The sequence below is a fragment of the Hypanus sabinus genome, chromosome 5 (assembly GCF_030144855.1).
Source record: "Hypanus sabinus isolate sHypSab1 chromosome 5, sHypSab1.hap1, whole genome shotgun sequence".
NCBI classification, from domain to species: Eukaryota; Metazoa; Chordata; class Chondrichthyes; order Myliobatiformes; family Dasyatidae; genus Hypanus; species Hypanus sabinus.
Genome location: NC_082710.1, coordinates 153974885 through 153991392, shown reverse-complemented (window position 1 = coordinate 153991392; position 16508 = coordinate 153974885). Strand labels below are relative to the sequence as shown.

The window sequence follows — 16508 nt, the reverse complement described above, 5'->3', positions numbered from 1 at the left end:
CATCCTTGTTAAACTCCTCTGTATCCTTTCTATGGTTTCCATGTCCTTCCTGTAGTGAGGCGACCAGAACTGAGCACAGTACTCCAAGTGGGGACTGACCAGGGTCCTATATAGCTGCAACATTACCTCTCGGCTCTTAAACTCAATCCCACGATTGATGAAAGCCAATGCACCATATGCCTTCTTAACCACAATCAACCTGTGTAGCAGATCTGAGTATCCTATGGACTCAGACCCCAAGATTCCTCTGATCCTCCACACTGCCAAGAATCTTACCATTAATACTATATTCCGCCATCATACTTGACCTACTAAAATGAACCACCTCTCAAACTTATCTGGATTGGACTCCATCTGCCACTTCTCAGCCCAGTTTTGCACCCTATCAATGTCCTGTTGTAACCTCTGACAGCCCTCCACACTATCCACAACACCCCCAAACTTTGTGTCATCAGCAAATTTACTGACCCATCCCTCCACTTCCTCATCCTGGTCATTGTTAAAACTCACAAAGAGTAAGGGTCCCAGAATTGATCCTTGAGGCACATTACTAGTCACCGGCTTCCATGCAGAATATGACCCGTCTACAACCACTCTTTGCCTTCTGTGGGCAAGCCAGTTCTGGATCCACAAAGCAATGTCCCCTTGGATCTCATGTCTCCTTACTTTCTCAATAAGCTTTGCATGGGGTATCTTAACAAATGCCTTGCTAAAATCCATATACACTACATCTACGACTCTACCTTCATCAATGTGTTTCGTTACATCCTCAAAAAATTCAATCAGGCTCGTAAGGCATGACCTGCCTTTGACAAAGCCATACTGACTATTCCTAATCATATTATACCTCTCCAAATGTTCATAAATCCTGACTCTCAGGATCTTCTCCACCAACGTATCAACCACTGAAGTAAAACTCACTGGCCTGTAATTTCCTGGGCTATCCCTACTCCCTTTCTTGAATAAGAAAACAATATCCGCAACCCTCCAATTCTTTGGAACCTCTCCCTCCTCACTGAAGATGCAAAGATCATTGTCAGAGGCTCAGCAATCTCTCCTCCCTCACTTCCCACAGTAGCTCGGGGTACATCCCATCCGGCCCCGATGACTTATCCAACTTGATGCTTTCCAAAAGCTCCAGCACATCCTCTTTCTTAATATCTACATTCTCAAGGTACAATAACAACTTCTATAAAACATCATACAGATACATGGATAGACGAGGTTTAGAGGGAATATGGGCCACATGCTGGTCTTGGACATTCTGGACCAATTGGGCCATAGGGCCTGTTCTCATAAGATATAGAATTAGGCCATTTAGCCCATTGAGTCTGCTCCACCATTTAATCATGGCTGATCCATTTTTCCTCTCAACCACAATCTCCTGCCTCTTCCCCCCCCCCCCCCATATCCCTTCATGCCCTGACCAATCAAGAATCAATCAGCCTTTGTCTTAAATATAAAGACTTGGCTTCCACAGCTGTCTGTGTCAACAAATTCCACAGATTCACCACTCTCTGGCTAAAGAAATTCCTCATCATCTTGATCCTAAAAGGATGTCTCTCTATTCTGAGGCTGTGTCCTCTGGTCTTAGACTCTCCCACCATAGGAAACATCCTTTCAAATGTTTCAAAGGTACATTTAATGTCAGAGAAATGTATACAATATACATCCAGAAATGCTTTTACTCCACATTCACTCTCTCAGGTCCTTTCACCAATAGATAGGGTTCAATGAGGTGACTCTTCATTCTTCTGAATCCCAGTGAATACGGGCCAAAGGCTATCAAACTTTCTTCATGACAAGCCACTCAATCCTGGAATCATTTTCATCAACCTCCTTTAAACCTTTCCAGTTTAGCATATCCCTTCTAAGATAAGGAGCCCAGAACTGCTCTCAAGAGAGGCTCCACCAGTGCTTTATAAAGTTTCAAAATTACATCCTTGCTTTTATATTCTAGCCCTCTTGAAATGAATGCCAACATCACATTTGCCTTCCTCCGGACTCAGCCTGCAAATTAACCTTTAGGGGATCCCGCACGAGAACTCCCAAGTTCTTCTGCACTTCAGTTGTTTGTATTTTCTTTCCATTTAGAAAGTAGTCAACCCTCTCATTTCTTCTACCAAAGTGCATGACCAAACACTTCCCAACACTGTATTCCATCTGCTACTTTGTTGTCCAGTCTCCTAATCTGTGTAAGTCTTTCTGTAGCCTCTTTACTTCCTCAAAACTATCTGCCCCTCCAGCTATCTTCGTATCATCTGCAAATTTTGCAACAAAGCCATCAACTCCATCATCCAGATCACTGACAAGTGGTTAAGGTGTTGGTCTAGTGATCTTAAGGTCGCTAGTTCGAGCCTCAGCTCAGGCAGCATGTTGTGTCCTTGAGCAAGGCACTTAACCACACATTGCTCTGCGACGACACCGGTGCCAAGCTGTATCAGCCCTAGTGCCCTTCCCTTGAACAACATCAGTGGTGTGGAGAGGGGAGACTTGCAGCATGGACAACTGCCGTTCTCCCACACAAACCTGCCGAGGCCTGTGGCCTGGAAACTTTTCAACGCACAAATCCATGGTCTCTCGAGACTAAAGTATCAGGCCCAATACAGACCACTAGTCACTGGCAGCCAAGCAGAAAAGGCTCCCTTTATTCCCACTCTTTGCCTCCTGCCAATCAGCCACTGCTTTATCCATGCTAGAAGCTTTCCTGTAATACCATGGACTCGTAGCTTGTTAAGCAGCTTCATATATGGCACTTTGTCAAAGGCCTTCTGAAAATCCAAGTACACAACATCAACCGAATCTCTTTCATCTATCCTGCTTGTTATTTCTTTAAAGAATTCCAACAGATTTGTCAGGCAAGATTTTCCTTGAGGAAACCATGCTGACTACGGCCTATTTTATCATGTGCCTCCAAGTACCTCGAAACCACATCCATAACAATCGACTCCATTTTCCCAAAAAGAGGGCAGACTAGCTGGCCTATAATTTCCTTTCTTCTGCCTCTTTCCCTTCTTGAAGACTGGAGTGACATTTGCAATTATTCAGTCTTCCAGAACCATTCCAGAATGTAATGATTCATGAAAGATCATTACCAATGTCTCCACAATCTCTGAGCCACCTCTTTCAGATCCCTGGGGTATACATCACCTGATCCAGGTGACTTACCTAACTTCAGACTATTCAGTTTCGTAAGAACCTTCTCCCTAGTAATGGTAACTACACACACTTCACGATTCCTCACACCTGGAATTTCCACCATACTGCTAGTGTCTTCCACAGTGAAGACTGATGCAAAATACTTATTCAGTTCATCCCCCATTACTATCTCTCCAGCATCATTTTCCAGCAGTCCGATATCCACTTTTGCCTCGCTTTATGCATCTGAAGAAACTCTTGCTATTCTTTTTAATTTTATTGGCTAGCTTACTTCCATATTTCATTTTTAATGATGTTTCAGTTGCCTTCTGTTGTTTTTTACAAGCTTTCCAATCCTCAAACTTCCCACTAATTTTAGCTGCATTTATGACCTCTCTTTGGCTTTTATGATTCTGTGTTGTATGATTTTATACCTCTTGATTACCTACATCTCGAAATCTATTTTCATTTTAAATTTCAATGCAGGTAGACAGGTTTAGAGATGCATGGCTAAATACAGGCAAATGGGACGACTGTAGATGAGTGTCTGGTTGGCATGGAGTAGACTGGCTGAATGGCTAATTTCCATGTGAATTATGGGGATGTTGTTGGGACTCAAGGCAATGAGTTCTGGAAGGAGGTTGAGCAGACTTCATTCACCAGTGCATAGGAGAGTAAAAGGTGGCCTCATAGAAGTGTATAAAATCACAAGCAGCATAGATAAGGTCAATGCACACAGTCTTTTACCTAGGGTTGAGAAGCATCAACAAGCAAGCATATATTTTAAAAGGTACTTGGATAGATACATGGAGAGGAGAGGTTTTACAAAGATAGAGACCAAATGTGGGAAAGTGGGACTAGCTTGGATGGGCACCTTGGTCAGATGGGCCAAAGGGCCTGTTTCCATGTTGTATGGCTCATTTCCTCTTTTTGATCTTGCACATTATTATCCACTGCACTTTCTCTGCAACTGTTACCTTCACTCTGCATTCAGATACTGTTTTAGGGGCTTAAGGAGGTTTAATGGCACCTAACGACGACTCCTTTGCCTGCATCTTCGGAAACTGCTCTATTTCCATCTTTAATATCTCTATTTTCCTTGTCGGGGTTCTTTTGAAGATCCTGACCTGGAGTTACATGCTGACTATGGTTCTTTGCGGGAATGGGACCCGCTCTCGGGATTTCATGACTGGCCGTTATTTGGCACGCCAAGGGCTTGGCCTAAGAGTTTCACTCACTTTCAGAGGGACGAGATCTCGTGGCTCTGGAGACAGGCGGATCGAAGGTCGGTGTCCAGGCAGATTGGTGTGTCATGGGAGATGGAAGATCTAAGGCTATGTGCCTAGAGACCCAAGATCTCTGAGCACAGAGCTCGGAAAAAGTAACGCAATGGACTTTTAACATCGTTAGCTAGCGAGTTGTCTGTTATGTCTCCCCTCTCACTGTGAAATGCAGACACCTCTTTTTCTCTTATTAGGGAGAGAGAGAGAGCACGAGTGAACAAGTAGTCTTTGGAGGACTGCAAGTCTGTGTCTTTACTGTTGCTTTGCTCATGCTTGAGTGCTCGGTGGCGAGTGCTGATGCTTTTTTTCCCCTGGTGGGAGGAGTGGAGATTATTGTTTGCTACCACTTATGCTCGGGAGGGAGGGGAGCTGGGAGGGACATTTAACTGTCATTCATTCTTTGGGGGCATTCCTCTGTTTTCCGTGGATGGTTGTGAAGAAAAAGCATTTCAGGACGTATATTATATACATTAAATGTACCTTTGAAACCTTGCTCCACTGTGTGATGATTTGATCCCTACATGCTAGGCAAGACAAGCTATTCACTGTATGTCAGTACATATGACAATAACCAACCAATACCAATACTTTGACTTACATATCCAGCAGAATCTTGGCCATTTCCTCGTCACTCCTCACCTCGAGACGCGTTTTCAGAGAGTTCCAACGAACTCGCTGGTCTCCAATGAAGATCTTGTGTCTGTGCCGCCTCCGCACATCTCGGCTGGCCTCTTCCAATGGCAAGGGCAGCCTCGCCAATGGCAGCCGCTCAGCCACCTGCCCAGTGTTATCAGATCCAATCTTTGGAAGAACGAGACAGCCACGCCTGGCACTTCTGGAAAAACAAACAGCTAATTACTTCGATACAAAAGTTCCCTTTTTAAAAAAAAAGACTTTGATACAGTTGTTCACCCCCTCCCCAAACACCATTTTTCTTCCAACCATGCCCACTGAACATTTTCGATCCCTTCTAGGTTCAGAGGAGAAATGGGCCCTTCAGCCTGTCTCTATGCTGATCATCTTGGTCATGTGACAGAGGTAGGCAAGAACGTGGAGCTAAAACAAAACTGCAGGGAGAACTCCACAGGTCGGGCAGCTTCAGTGGAGGCAGAAGCATGGCTGGTGGTGTAACTGGTTTATTATTGCCACCTGTACTGAGATGCAGTGTGGCAATAGCTGTGGAATAGAGAATGGCCAGGCGGGAGGAGTCTTGATTGAAGGGAGGTTGGTTGACGTGAGACTCTGCAACAGGACCAATAGGTTAGACATAGTAATGTTGATTGCATTGGGAGTCTGCCGGAGGCTAGAATCTAGCCAAGTTTCAACTAAGCTTAGGACAAATGAAAATAAAAGGTGATCATTTCACCTCTCACCCCTACTTCACTGATTACACCATAGTAACCTGGATTTTCACTCCACCAAGATCGATTTTTGTTGGTTTAACTCTAAAGGATGTTCATCCTTCATGTCCAGATACTCTCTGCCCTGTGCACGCTAAAGGAAAAAAGTGAGGAAAGACATAAAAGCTTCACCAGGACATTACTGGGACCAGAGGGATTAAATTATACAAAGAATAGGCTAGGACTGTTATCCCTGGAGTGAATGGGACTGAGGGAGGGGCGCCTGATAGACATTTATAAAAAAGAGAAGCAGAATGGTTACATTCTTTTATCCAGGGTAGGGAATTAAATGGGACCCGAGGGGCAAGCTTATGCACATTGAAGGTGCTGGCTATATAGAACTGCTGTCACTGGAAGTGGTAGAGGTAGAAACATTAAAAAAACTGCATAGTACAGGCCCTTCGGCCCACAAATCTGTGCTGAACATGTCCCTATCTTAGAATTACCTAGGCTTATTCATAGCCCTCCATTTTTCAAAGCTCTATGTAGCCATCCAGGAATCTCTTAAAAAGCCCTATCATTTCTACCTCCACCACACCGCCAGCAGACCACTCACCACTCTGTGTAAAAAATTTACCCCTGACATCTCCTCTGTACCTTCTTCCAAGCACCTTAAAACTATGCCCTCTCGTGCTGGCCATTTCTCCCCTGGGGAAAAGCCTCTGACTATCCGCATGATCAATTCCTCTCTTTATCTTGTATAACTCTATCAAATCACCTCTCATCCACCGCCACTCCAAGGAGAAAAGGCTGAGTTCACTCAACCTATTCTCATAAGGCATGCTCTCCAATTCAGGCAATATCCTTGTAAATCCCCTCTGCATCCTTTCTATGGTTTCCACGTCCTTCCTATAGTGAGGAGACCAGAATTGAGCACAGTACTCCAAACGGGGTATGATATTACCTCTCGGCTCTTAAACTCAATCCCACGATTGATGAAGGCCAATGCACCAGGTGCTTTCTTAACCACAAAGTCAACCTGCATAGCAGCTTTGAGTGTCCTATGGACTCAGACCCCAAGATCCCTCCGATCCTCCACACTGCCAAGAATCTTACCATTAATATTACATTCTACCATCATATTTGGCCTACCAAAATGAACCACCTCACACTTACCTGGGTTGAACTCCATCTGCCACTTGTCAGCCCAGTTTTGCATCCTATCAATGCCCCGTTGTAAACTCTGACAGCCCTCCACACTATCCACGCCACCCCCAAGCTTTGTGTCATCAGCAAATTTACTAATCCATCCCTCCACTTCCTCATTCAGGTCATTAATAAAAATCACAAAGAGTAAGGGTCCCAGAACAGATCCCTGAGGCTCAACACTGGCCACTGGCCTCCATGCAGAACCATCTACAACCACACTTTGCCTCCTGTGGGCAAGCCAGTTCTGAATCCACAAAGCAATGTCCCCTTGGATCCCATGCCTCCTTACTTTCTCAATAGGCCTTGCAAAGGGTACCTTATCAAATGCCTTGCTAAAATCCATATAGACTACATCTATGGCTCTACCTTTATCAACATGCTTAATCACATCCTCAAAAAATTCAATCAGGCTCTTAAGGCACGACCTGTCTTTGACAAAGCCATGCTGACTATTCCTACTCATATTATGCCTCTCCAAACGTTCATAAATCCTGACCCTCGGGATCTTCTCCATCAACTTACAAACCACTGAAGTAAGAAGGCAGATACAATTACAAAGTTAAAAAACAGTTGTACAGGTAATACACAAAATGCTGGAGGAACTTAGGTTAGGCAGCATCTATGGAAATAAATAAACAGTTCTGATGAAAGGACACAGTGTGAAACATCAACTGTTTATTCACTTCCACAGATGCTGCCCAACTTGCTGAGTTCCTCCAGTATTGTGAGTGTGTGTTGCTCAGGATTTCAAGCATCTGCTGAATCTCTTGTGTTTGCTGACAGTACAGTGTTTGCTACAGGTATTGTACATGGATAGGAAAGATGGGCGAAATGCAGGAAAATGAGATTAATGCAGAGAAGCATTCTGATTAGCATGGACGAGTTGGGCTGACGGGCCACTTTTTGTGCTGTACAGCTATGAATTTCTACACACAAAGGCATCAAGGGTTTGTGAACAGCAAGGGACATGGAGACAGAGCAGTAGTTATATTAAATGACAGAGCAGGCCTGGAAGGGCCAAATGGCCTACTGGAAATCCAGTGTTTCTTATAGCTAGAATCCTAGTTATACAGTACCACACCACAGAAACAGACCCTTCAGCCTCTCTGGTCAGTGCTAGCCTATTCTTCAGCATAGTCCAATCTACTTGGACCCAGACCACAGCCCTCCATACCTCTTGAATTCATGTACCTCACTAAATTTCTCTTTAATGTTACAACTGAACCTGCACCTATCAATTCCACTGGCAGCTCATTCCACACTCTTACCTTCCTCTGAGTGAAGGTGCTCCCCTTCAGCCATTCCTTAAATATTTCACTTTGCACCCTCAACCTACGATCTCCAGTTCTCATCTTATCCAACCTCAGAGGAAAAAGTCTGTAGGCATTTACTCTATCTATATCTCTCATAATTTTGAATACCTCTGTAAGATCGCCCCTCATTCTCCTGTGCTCCAGGAACAAATACAAATCTACTCAACCTTTCCCTATAACACAAGTCCACAAATTTCATGAAAAGGTGTAGAGAAATTTATAGGCTTATTGGTATCATTCTACAAGTAGGTGACCAGGACATAGAACAGTGCAGGCCCTTCAGCCCCTGATGATATACTGACCCCTTAACTTACTCCAAGACCAATCTAACCCTTTCTTCCCATGAAGCCCTCCATTTTTCTTTCATCAATGTGCCTGTCTAAGAGTCTCTTAAATGCCCCAAGTGTATCTGCCTCTAACACCACCCCTGGCTGTGTGTTCCATGCACCTACTACTCTGTGTAAAAACCTACCACTGATTATTGCCCCTATATTTTCCTCCAATCACATTAAAGTCCTCTTGTATTAGACATTTCCACCCTAGGGAAAAAGTGTCTGGCTTCCACACTATCTATTGCCCTCTTATGATCCCGTAGACTTAAGCGTTGCTGATGGTCAGCACAGGCCCAGTGGGACAAAGGGCTTGCTTCATGCTGTGTATCTCCCAGACTCCGATATATTGCAGAATCGTTATTACTCCACAACGAACGAGATGCTTGAATGTTGATCATGTAAACTACACTGAGCAACAGATGCTGAGGGAGACACACACTTTTACCCAGGTTAAAGGAAACTAGGCATAAGGCTGATAGGGAAAAGATTTTTAAAAAGGGGCAACTACTTTACAGAAGGTGGCATGCATGTGGAACAAGTGGCCAGAAGTGGTAGAGGTAGGTATATTTACAATATTTTAATAAGTACTTGGACAGGTAGATGGATATGAATGGTTTAGGAGAATATCAGCCAAATGCAGAAAAATGGAACTAATTTAAATGGCAATTTTGGTCAACATAGACAAGAAGGCCTGTTGCCATGGTGATTTACGAGGAGGTTGCCAGGATTCAAGGGGCTAAGTTATATATTGAGGTTGAGCAGGCTATGACTTTATTCACTTGAGTATATGAAAATGCATGGACCCTTCATAGCCTTTTTCTCAGGATTGGGGACTCAAGATCTGACCTAGAGGCCAGAGGAGTAAGTTGAGGTGGTGGGGGGGGGGGGAGAAGAGATTTAGTTGGAACCTGAGGGGCAACTTTTTCACCAGAGAATGGCCAGTTCATGGAAAGTGGTTGAAGTGGTTGAAGCAGGTGGCTTAAAGTTTAAAAGGCACTTGAACAGGTAACACACACACACAAAATGCTGGAGGAACTCAGCAGGCCAGGCAGCATCTATGGAAAAGAGTAAACAGACAACGTCTTAGCTTGAGACGTCGCCTGGTTACTCTTTTCTATAGATGCTGTCTGGCCTACCGAGTTCCTTCAGTATTTTGTGTGTGTTGCTTGGATTTTCAAGCAGCTGCAGATTTTCTCCTCTTTGAACAGGTATGTGGACAGGATAAAGTTTGAGAGTCATGGGCCAGACAGTGTTTGGGACCATCTTAGACGGGCATCTTGATCAGCATGGACCAGTCGGACCACAGGGCCTGTTTCTGTCCCCTGTGACACAGCAGCCACATCAATCCCCCTACACCAGACACATCTCCCGTGAGATATAGCTTGGTACCTTTCTGACCGGGACCTCCTGCCCTTGTGCTTCGACTCCTCAGAGCGACCTTTCTTCCATGACTGGGTGCGGACTGCAAGCCTCCGTACTTTACTGACGGCTGCCGGAGGCCAGAAGGAGCTGGTGTTGTGGACAGCATCACCTTGGAGATGAGAACAGGCAAATAGGAACCCATCAGCCAAATGCAATTCACTTCAAAGTCCAAAATAAACTAATTATCAACACACATAATGTCACTGAGTACCTTCCTGAGATTCATTTCCTTGTGGGCACGCACAGCAAATACAAAGAACTTAATACAACAGAGTCAATGAAAACCCGCACACAATGAAGACAGACAAGCCACCAATGTGCAAAAGACACATGCAAACAGAAGTGAGAAGAAATTTCTTTAGCCAAAAAGGGTGGTGGATCTGTGCAATTCAATTGCTACAGGCAGCTGTGGAGGCCAAGTCATTGGGTATATTTAAAGCTGGGCATTATGTCAACAAAAATAATTCTAATGGAAAAAGGGTCACTGCTTCTTTCGGCGGAGGGGATGAGAGGACGAATCTCTCAATCTAGGAGAATTGTGGAGACTCGATCTTTGGGGAAATTTAAAGAGGAGATGGACCAGCTCTTGAAAAATCAGGGAATTACAGGCTATGGAGAAATGAAGGTACAAAGATATTGCACATGGAAGCAGTCATGAAGAAGGCACGCCAGTGTCTCTACTTTGCTAGAAGCTAAAGAATTACTGGCATGTCACCATGTACTGCATCATTTTATTCTGTTTTGCTGTGTACTACGTCAATTCATCTGTACTGTGTTTATGGTATACAAGACTTTCACTGTACCCCTGTAGAAGAGCTCATGCTCCCATCCTGAGAGTAAGAGAAACTCTTACTGATACTAATCCTCAGCCAAATACTTTGCTGACATTAAAAAGGAATGCCTGAAACACTCAGCAGGTCAGGCAGCATCCAAGGAGGGAGAAACGGAGTCCAAGTCCCTTCAAAACTGAGAAAGTAAGCATGTCTTACACTGCAAAAGGAGGGATAGAGGGGAGAACAAAGAGGAAATGTGACAGGCTGCAAATCAAGGTCGCCAAGGCAACAAGTAAATCTAATTCCGGCATCTGGTGATGGAAAAGAAACAAAGCGACACACTGAAACTAAAATCTCGATCAAAAGCACAGCAGTCTAGTTACTTGAAATTGCTGAGTGTACTGGTGGCGCAGGCTCTTTTTACTTAAGAGTGTTTGGCACCTGGAAACGTGCTGCCAGAGAAGGTGGTGAAATCAGATGCAATTGCTCAGACACATTTATACAGGCACTCAGTTAATGCGGGCAGATGGGATTAGCGTAGAAATGGTCAGCGTGGATATAGTGCGCTACAGGGCACGTTTCTGTGCTTTACCACTCAATGAGTTGTTAAGGCTGAAAGATGTCCAGACAGAAGACGGGGTGATGCTGCTCAAACCTACGTTGGCCTTCCTTGGAACACTGGAGAATAGGGAGATCTCAAGTAGATGTGCAATGGAGGGTTAAAATGATGCACAGCTGGAGGCTCGGGCTCAGTCTTGCAATCACACGATCTGCATCTGTGTTCTCGGCTGGTCTAGAAGGTTAGATCACATGGGAGCCAGGAACAGCCGACAACATAACTGGCTCTATGGTATGAGGCTGAGGGTAGAGGTTGTTTATCGGACTGGAGACTTTAGACTGTGAGGCCACTGTTGTTTGTTATTTATGTAAACTAGTTGGCAGAGATTGTACATGGCATGGGTATTGAGGTTGTAGGTAACGCTTAAATAGCTGATGTTGTGGACAGCTACGGAGAGATCTTGTTCAGCTGGGTAAGGCAAATGGTCATTTCAGATAAGGTTTGCATTTTGGGGATTCAAATCAGTGTAGGACTTGTACAGTGAACTGTAGGGCTTGGGGAGTGTTTTAGAACAGAGAGACCATCGAGTATAAGTACATGGTTCCCTGAAAGTGGGAGCATATAAAGGCATTAGGCATGCAGGACTTTATCAGTCAAGACATCGAGTTGGGACTTTATGCAGTAGTTATATAAGACTCTAATACGTCGCATTGGGAATACTACATTTGGTTTTGGTCACCTGCTATAGGAATTATGTTATTAAGCTGGAAAAAGCTCAGAAAAGATTTACAAGGAATTTGCCTGGTCTCAAGGGCCTGAGCCAAGCGGTGGGGGGGGGGGTTGGGAGTCTGAGCAGATCTCTATGAAGCTTTATTCACAGGAAAATGAGAGATGACATACAGGTGTAAAAATCATGAAGGCATATCCTGAGGAACATCAGATCTTTCCCCCCCAGGATGGGGGAATCAGTGGGCAGCGGATTAAGGTGAAAAGGGAGAGATTTAACAGAAACCTGAGGGGCAACTTTTTCACCCAGAGGGTGGCCTGCATATAGAATTAGCTGCCAAAGTAATGGCTGAAGAAGGTACATTATCAACATTTAAAGGACACTATGACAGGTACATGGAAAGGCTGAGGGATACGGGAGAAACGAGGGCAATTGGGAATAGGTTAGATTGGCATCTTGGCCCATGCTGGGCTGAAGAGTCCGTTTCCATGGTGTATGAACATGCTGAACTTGAAGAAGGGCAAGTAAAGATGAAAAGAAGGACTGTGAGGTACATGTCCATAGATCACTGAAAGTGGCAGCTTAAGTGTTCAAGGTGGCAAAGACGGCAAATAGGATGCCTGCCCTTATCAATCGTGGCAGAAAACAAAACAGCTGGACATCATGCTACAACTTTATAAACATCGGTTGGATTGAACCTGGAATTCTGTGACAAACAAGAGGAAATCTGCAGATGCTTGAAATCCAAACAACACACACAAAATGCTGCCTGGCCTGCTGAGTTCCTCTGGAATTCTGTATGCGGTTCTAGGCATCATGCTATAGAAAAGATAAAATTGCACTGCAGAGGAAATTCACTTCTAGTCCAGGAGATGCTGCTTGAACTGGAGGATTTCACTTATGGGCAGAAATTAGATAAGCTGGACTTCTTGTCCCTTTAGTTGAGGAGAGTGAAGTGGGCAAAGAATTGGGTTTGGAGAATGGAGGGGGTAGGTTTGGGGTGAAAATGGGGATGGAGTAGTAGGAATGTGGAGTGCGTGGACACAATAGAAAAGAGGTGATTGCTCTGGAGAGTGTGCAGAGAAGATTCACCAAGTCCTGTTGAATACTTTCAATGCTTTCCGTAAGGCCCACCTTTCCCAAGGGCAGCGTGAGTCACCACAACTTCTTCAACGCAAGAGGCTTCATGCTCGTTCTGGCTAGGGCTGGCATGGCTCATGTGGATCTTCACAAACCTAGAGTAAGAAGACTTCAGTTAATACCTGCTCCCCGGGAGAAGAGGGCCCAGGGGCACTTTACTTATGTGTGGCACCCGTAGCTGAGCAATAGCTCTTGGGGGATGGAGAGTTAGATAAGGATGCGACGCAGGGATGAAGAAAGCACGGGGCTTCAGTTTAACCGAGAGGTGAAAGGCTCCACAAACAGGCTCTGTGAGGCTCTGTGAGGCTCTGTGAGTCCACAAACCCTGGATCAGATGACTCACACTTCCTGACATGCATCACTGACCATCCTGCTGATAGAAGCTCATGGAACACTAGAAACCCTTCAGTGGTTACACACCCACCCCACTATTTCCCACACCTACCCTCTCAAACTCTTTTCTCAAATCGCCACTGCCTCAGTAAAAAAAAACACTGAAGTAGTGAGACATATTCCCGTCAGTCCACTCCATTCCAGCCCAACCCCTTCTTCCATCCATCCCACTCACGTCCACGCTCCCTCCCCCATTCATTCCCCACTTCCCTCCCACCCTCCAGAATCCACTATTCCTCACTCCTGCCCACCCATTCCACACTGCTCCCCAGCCCCATCCATTGCTCCCCACCACACCCTACACACTACCCCCTCCTTCAGCCTCATCCCTCTCTGCTCCCTCGCACACCAAGCCCACCGCCTCCCTCTCTACTCTGAACCCGCCCACTCCCTCCCTATTCCCTAACCAACCCCCTCCCTTTCCTCCGCCCACTCCATCCCACCCTTTTCCCTCTCCCATTCCTCCCCACCACCTCCTCCACCCCATCTACCAACTCCAGCCCTCCCCTCTCCTTCTCCCTGCACTCACGCATCCAGCAGGGTCCGAGCCATCGCCTCGTCGCTCTGCAAATTCAGCTGGCTCTTCACGCGATTCCAGCGGTGAATCTGGTCGCCGATATCCATCAGCGAGCGCTCCCGGGGCGGCGGTCGCCACTCCGGAGCCGCGGCCTCAGCCCGCCCGCTAACCGCTCCATCCGTCGGCCCAGCGCACGCCATCTTTGTGACTGGCGCCTCTGCCCACAATAAAGATGGCGGGCTCAAGCTTACTCCATAAGAGACGGCGCCCCTTGCCAAAAGTAAAGATGGCCGAAAGGAGACTTTCCTGCCTTCAAAAAATTGAATCAAATGCTCACATACCATATTCATTAATAGTTCAAGAACAAAGTCAATTTATTACCTAAATACAAAAAAGTCACCATATTACAACTATAAGATTAATTTTCTTGCATACATACTTAGTAAATGCAAGAAACATAAGAATCAATGAAATACCACACCCTACGGAATGGCCAAACAACCAATGTAACAGAAAACAAAAAACTGTGAAAATTCAAAAGAAAATAATAATATTTATTAAGCAATAGATATTGAGAATATAACGAAGTGCCATTGAAAGTGAATCCATAGTTTGTGGGAACAATTCGATGATGGGTTGAGTGAAGTTATCATCTCTGTTTCTACAGCCTGATGGGTGAGGGGTAATAACTGTTCCTGAACCTGATGGTGTTGGTCCTGAGGCTCCTGTACTTTCTTCCTGAAGACAACGAGAGATGATAGATGTTACTTTCCTGCGACAGCATTCTTTGTAGATGTATTCACTGGAGGTGAGAGCTTTGCTTATGGGCCTCTGTTTTCCTCCTCCTGAACTCAATAATCAGCTTCTTGGTCTTGCGGACATTGAGAGAGAGGTTGTTGTTGTGGCACCACTCAGCCAGATTTTTGCTCTTCTTCCTACATGCTGATTTGTCACCAGCTTTGATTTAGCCAGCAACAGTGGTGTCATCAGCAAACTTAAATATGGCATTGGCGCTGTGCTTGGCATCACAGTCATAGGTGTAATGTGAGTAGAGCAGAGGGCTAAACACACAGCGTTGTCATGCACCTGTGCAAATGAAGATAGTGAAGGAAATGTTGTTGCCAATCTGAACTGATCGGGGTCTGCAAGTGAGGAAATTGAGGATCCAATTGCACAAGGAGGTATTGAGACCAAGATCCTGAACCCGTCTTAAGGATGGCAGCACAGCGCTGCCCGCTTTGGAGAGGGATACAATGTTATTGGTAAAAGGATTCAAGGGGATAAAGACAAGCTGAGGAGAGCATAGGCACATGGGACATAATATGCAAAAACGTAAGGTTGCACAAGTGGTCAGAGAAAAGTAGAGTATCTTTTAATGGTTGGAGATTGGGTGGTGTTGATGTACAAATGGACCAGGATGCTGATATGCACAAGTCACTGGAAGCCATTGTCAAGGTGCAACGTGTACTTTGAGAGAAAATTGTTGGCATTTATTTTAAGGGGACTTGAGGACTGGAGTTAATGATATCTTGCTACATTTGAACAACCTTGCATCTTTAGTATTGTGTTCAATTTTGGACTAGTTTTTTCTGAGTAATGATAGACTTGGCACCAATGGGCGAGCAACAGATGTTCACAAAACTGATCCCAGGAAAGTTGTGCTTGCCAAGACCTGCAACAGACTACACCTGTGTTCTCTGGAGTCAGGAAGAATGAGAGGAGATGACAATACAAAATTCTGACAGGACTCAACAGGCTGGTTACAAAAAGGATTCCTCTGGCTAAGGAATCCAGAACTAGAAGGAACTTTCTCACAATGAATAGTGCCATTTCATGTGTTTGTGTTCATAAGCCCTGATTTTTGTGACTGATAATTGGTAAGAAGTAAGCAGTAAGACAATTCTGAAGCATTTTGTTCACTGCAGTTTCAAGCATTCAGTTTTGGAGATGCCTGAAAGAGCCAGGACTGAAAATGAAACAGTTTCACCAATTCAACAAGTAGGAACTATGAAGAATTTGACAATCATCTTGAAGGGTAAAATGAAATGAAGATTTGGAAGATGCAATCATTGATAGTATTGTATGAAGGTAGTCCATTATCTGCACAAACTATTTGCATTGATTTTGTTCATTTACAATCAGTAAAATCAAGTACCAGCAGACACTGGATGAATTCCTCTGTTGATAACTATTAGGAACTAATGCGCAGTTTTATAGTACGGTAGTATCATTGATAGTATTCTAATTTGTTCTGTATATCATTTAAATACATAATTCATTACTCAGTTTATCTTTTTCTACATTTTTAACTATTTCTAAGAAACCGGCTAATTGAACCAGCCCTTTATTGGGCCAAAATGTG

The 16508-nt window shown here is 44.7% G+C and overlaps 1 protein-coding gene across 2 annotated transcripts in view; it reads right to left on the bottom strand.

Annotated features, from left to right (window-relative positions):
* Nucleotides 1-14381, bottom strand: part of LOC132394478 (uncharacterized) — a 37143-nt gene extending 22762 nt beyond the window's left edge. For both annotated transcript variants that reach the window (XM_059970686.1, XM_059970685.1), the window contains exons 1-4: nucleotides 14159-14381; nucleotides 13231-13331; nucleotides 10005-10146; nucleotides 5020-5256 (exon numbers count right to left, since the gene is read on the bottom strand). In XM_059970686.1, the coding sequence (XP_059826669.1) occupies nucleotides 5020-5256; nucleotides 10005-10146; nucleotides 13231-13331; nucleotides 14159-14346 (668 nt within the window). In that variant the 5' untranslated portion in view covers nucleotides 14347-14381. The remainder of the gene's footprint in view (nucleotides 1-5019; nucleotides 5257-10004; nucleotides 10147-13230; nucleotides 13332-14158) is intronic.
* Between the last annotated feature and the right edge of the window lie 2127 nt (nucleotides 14382-16508).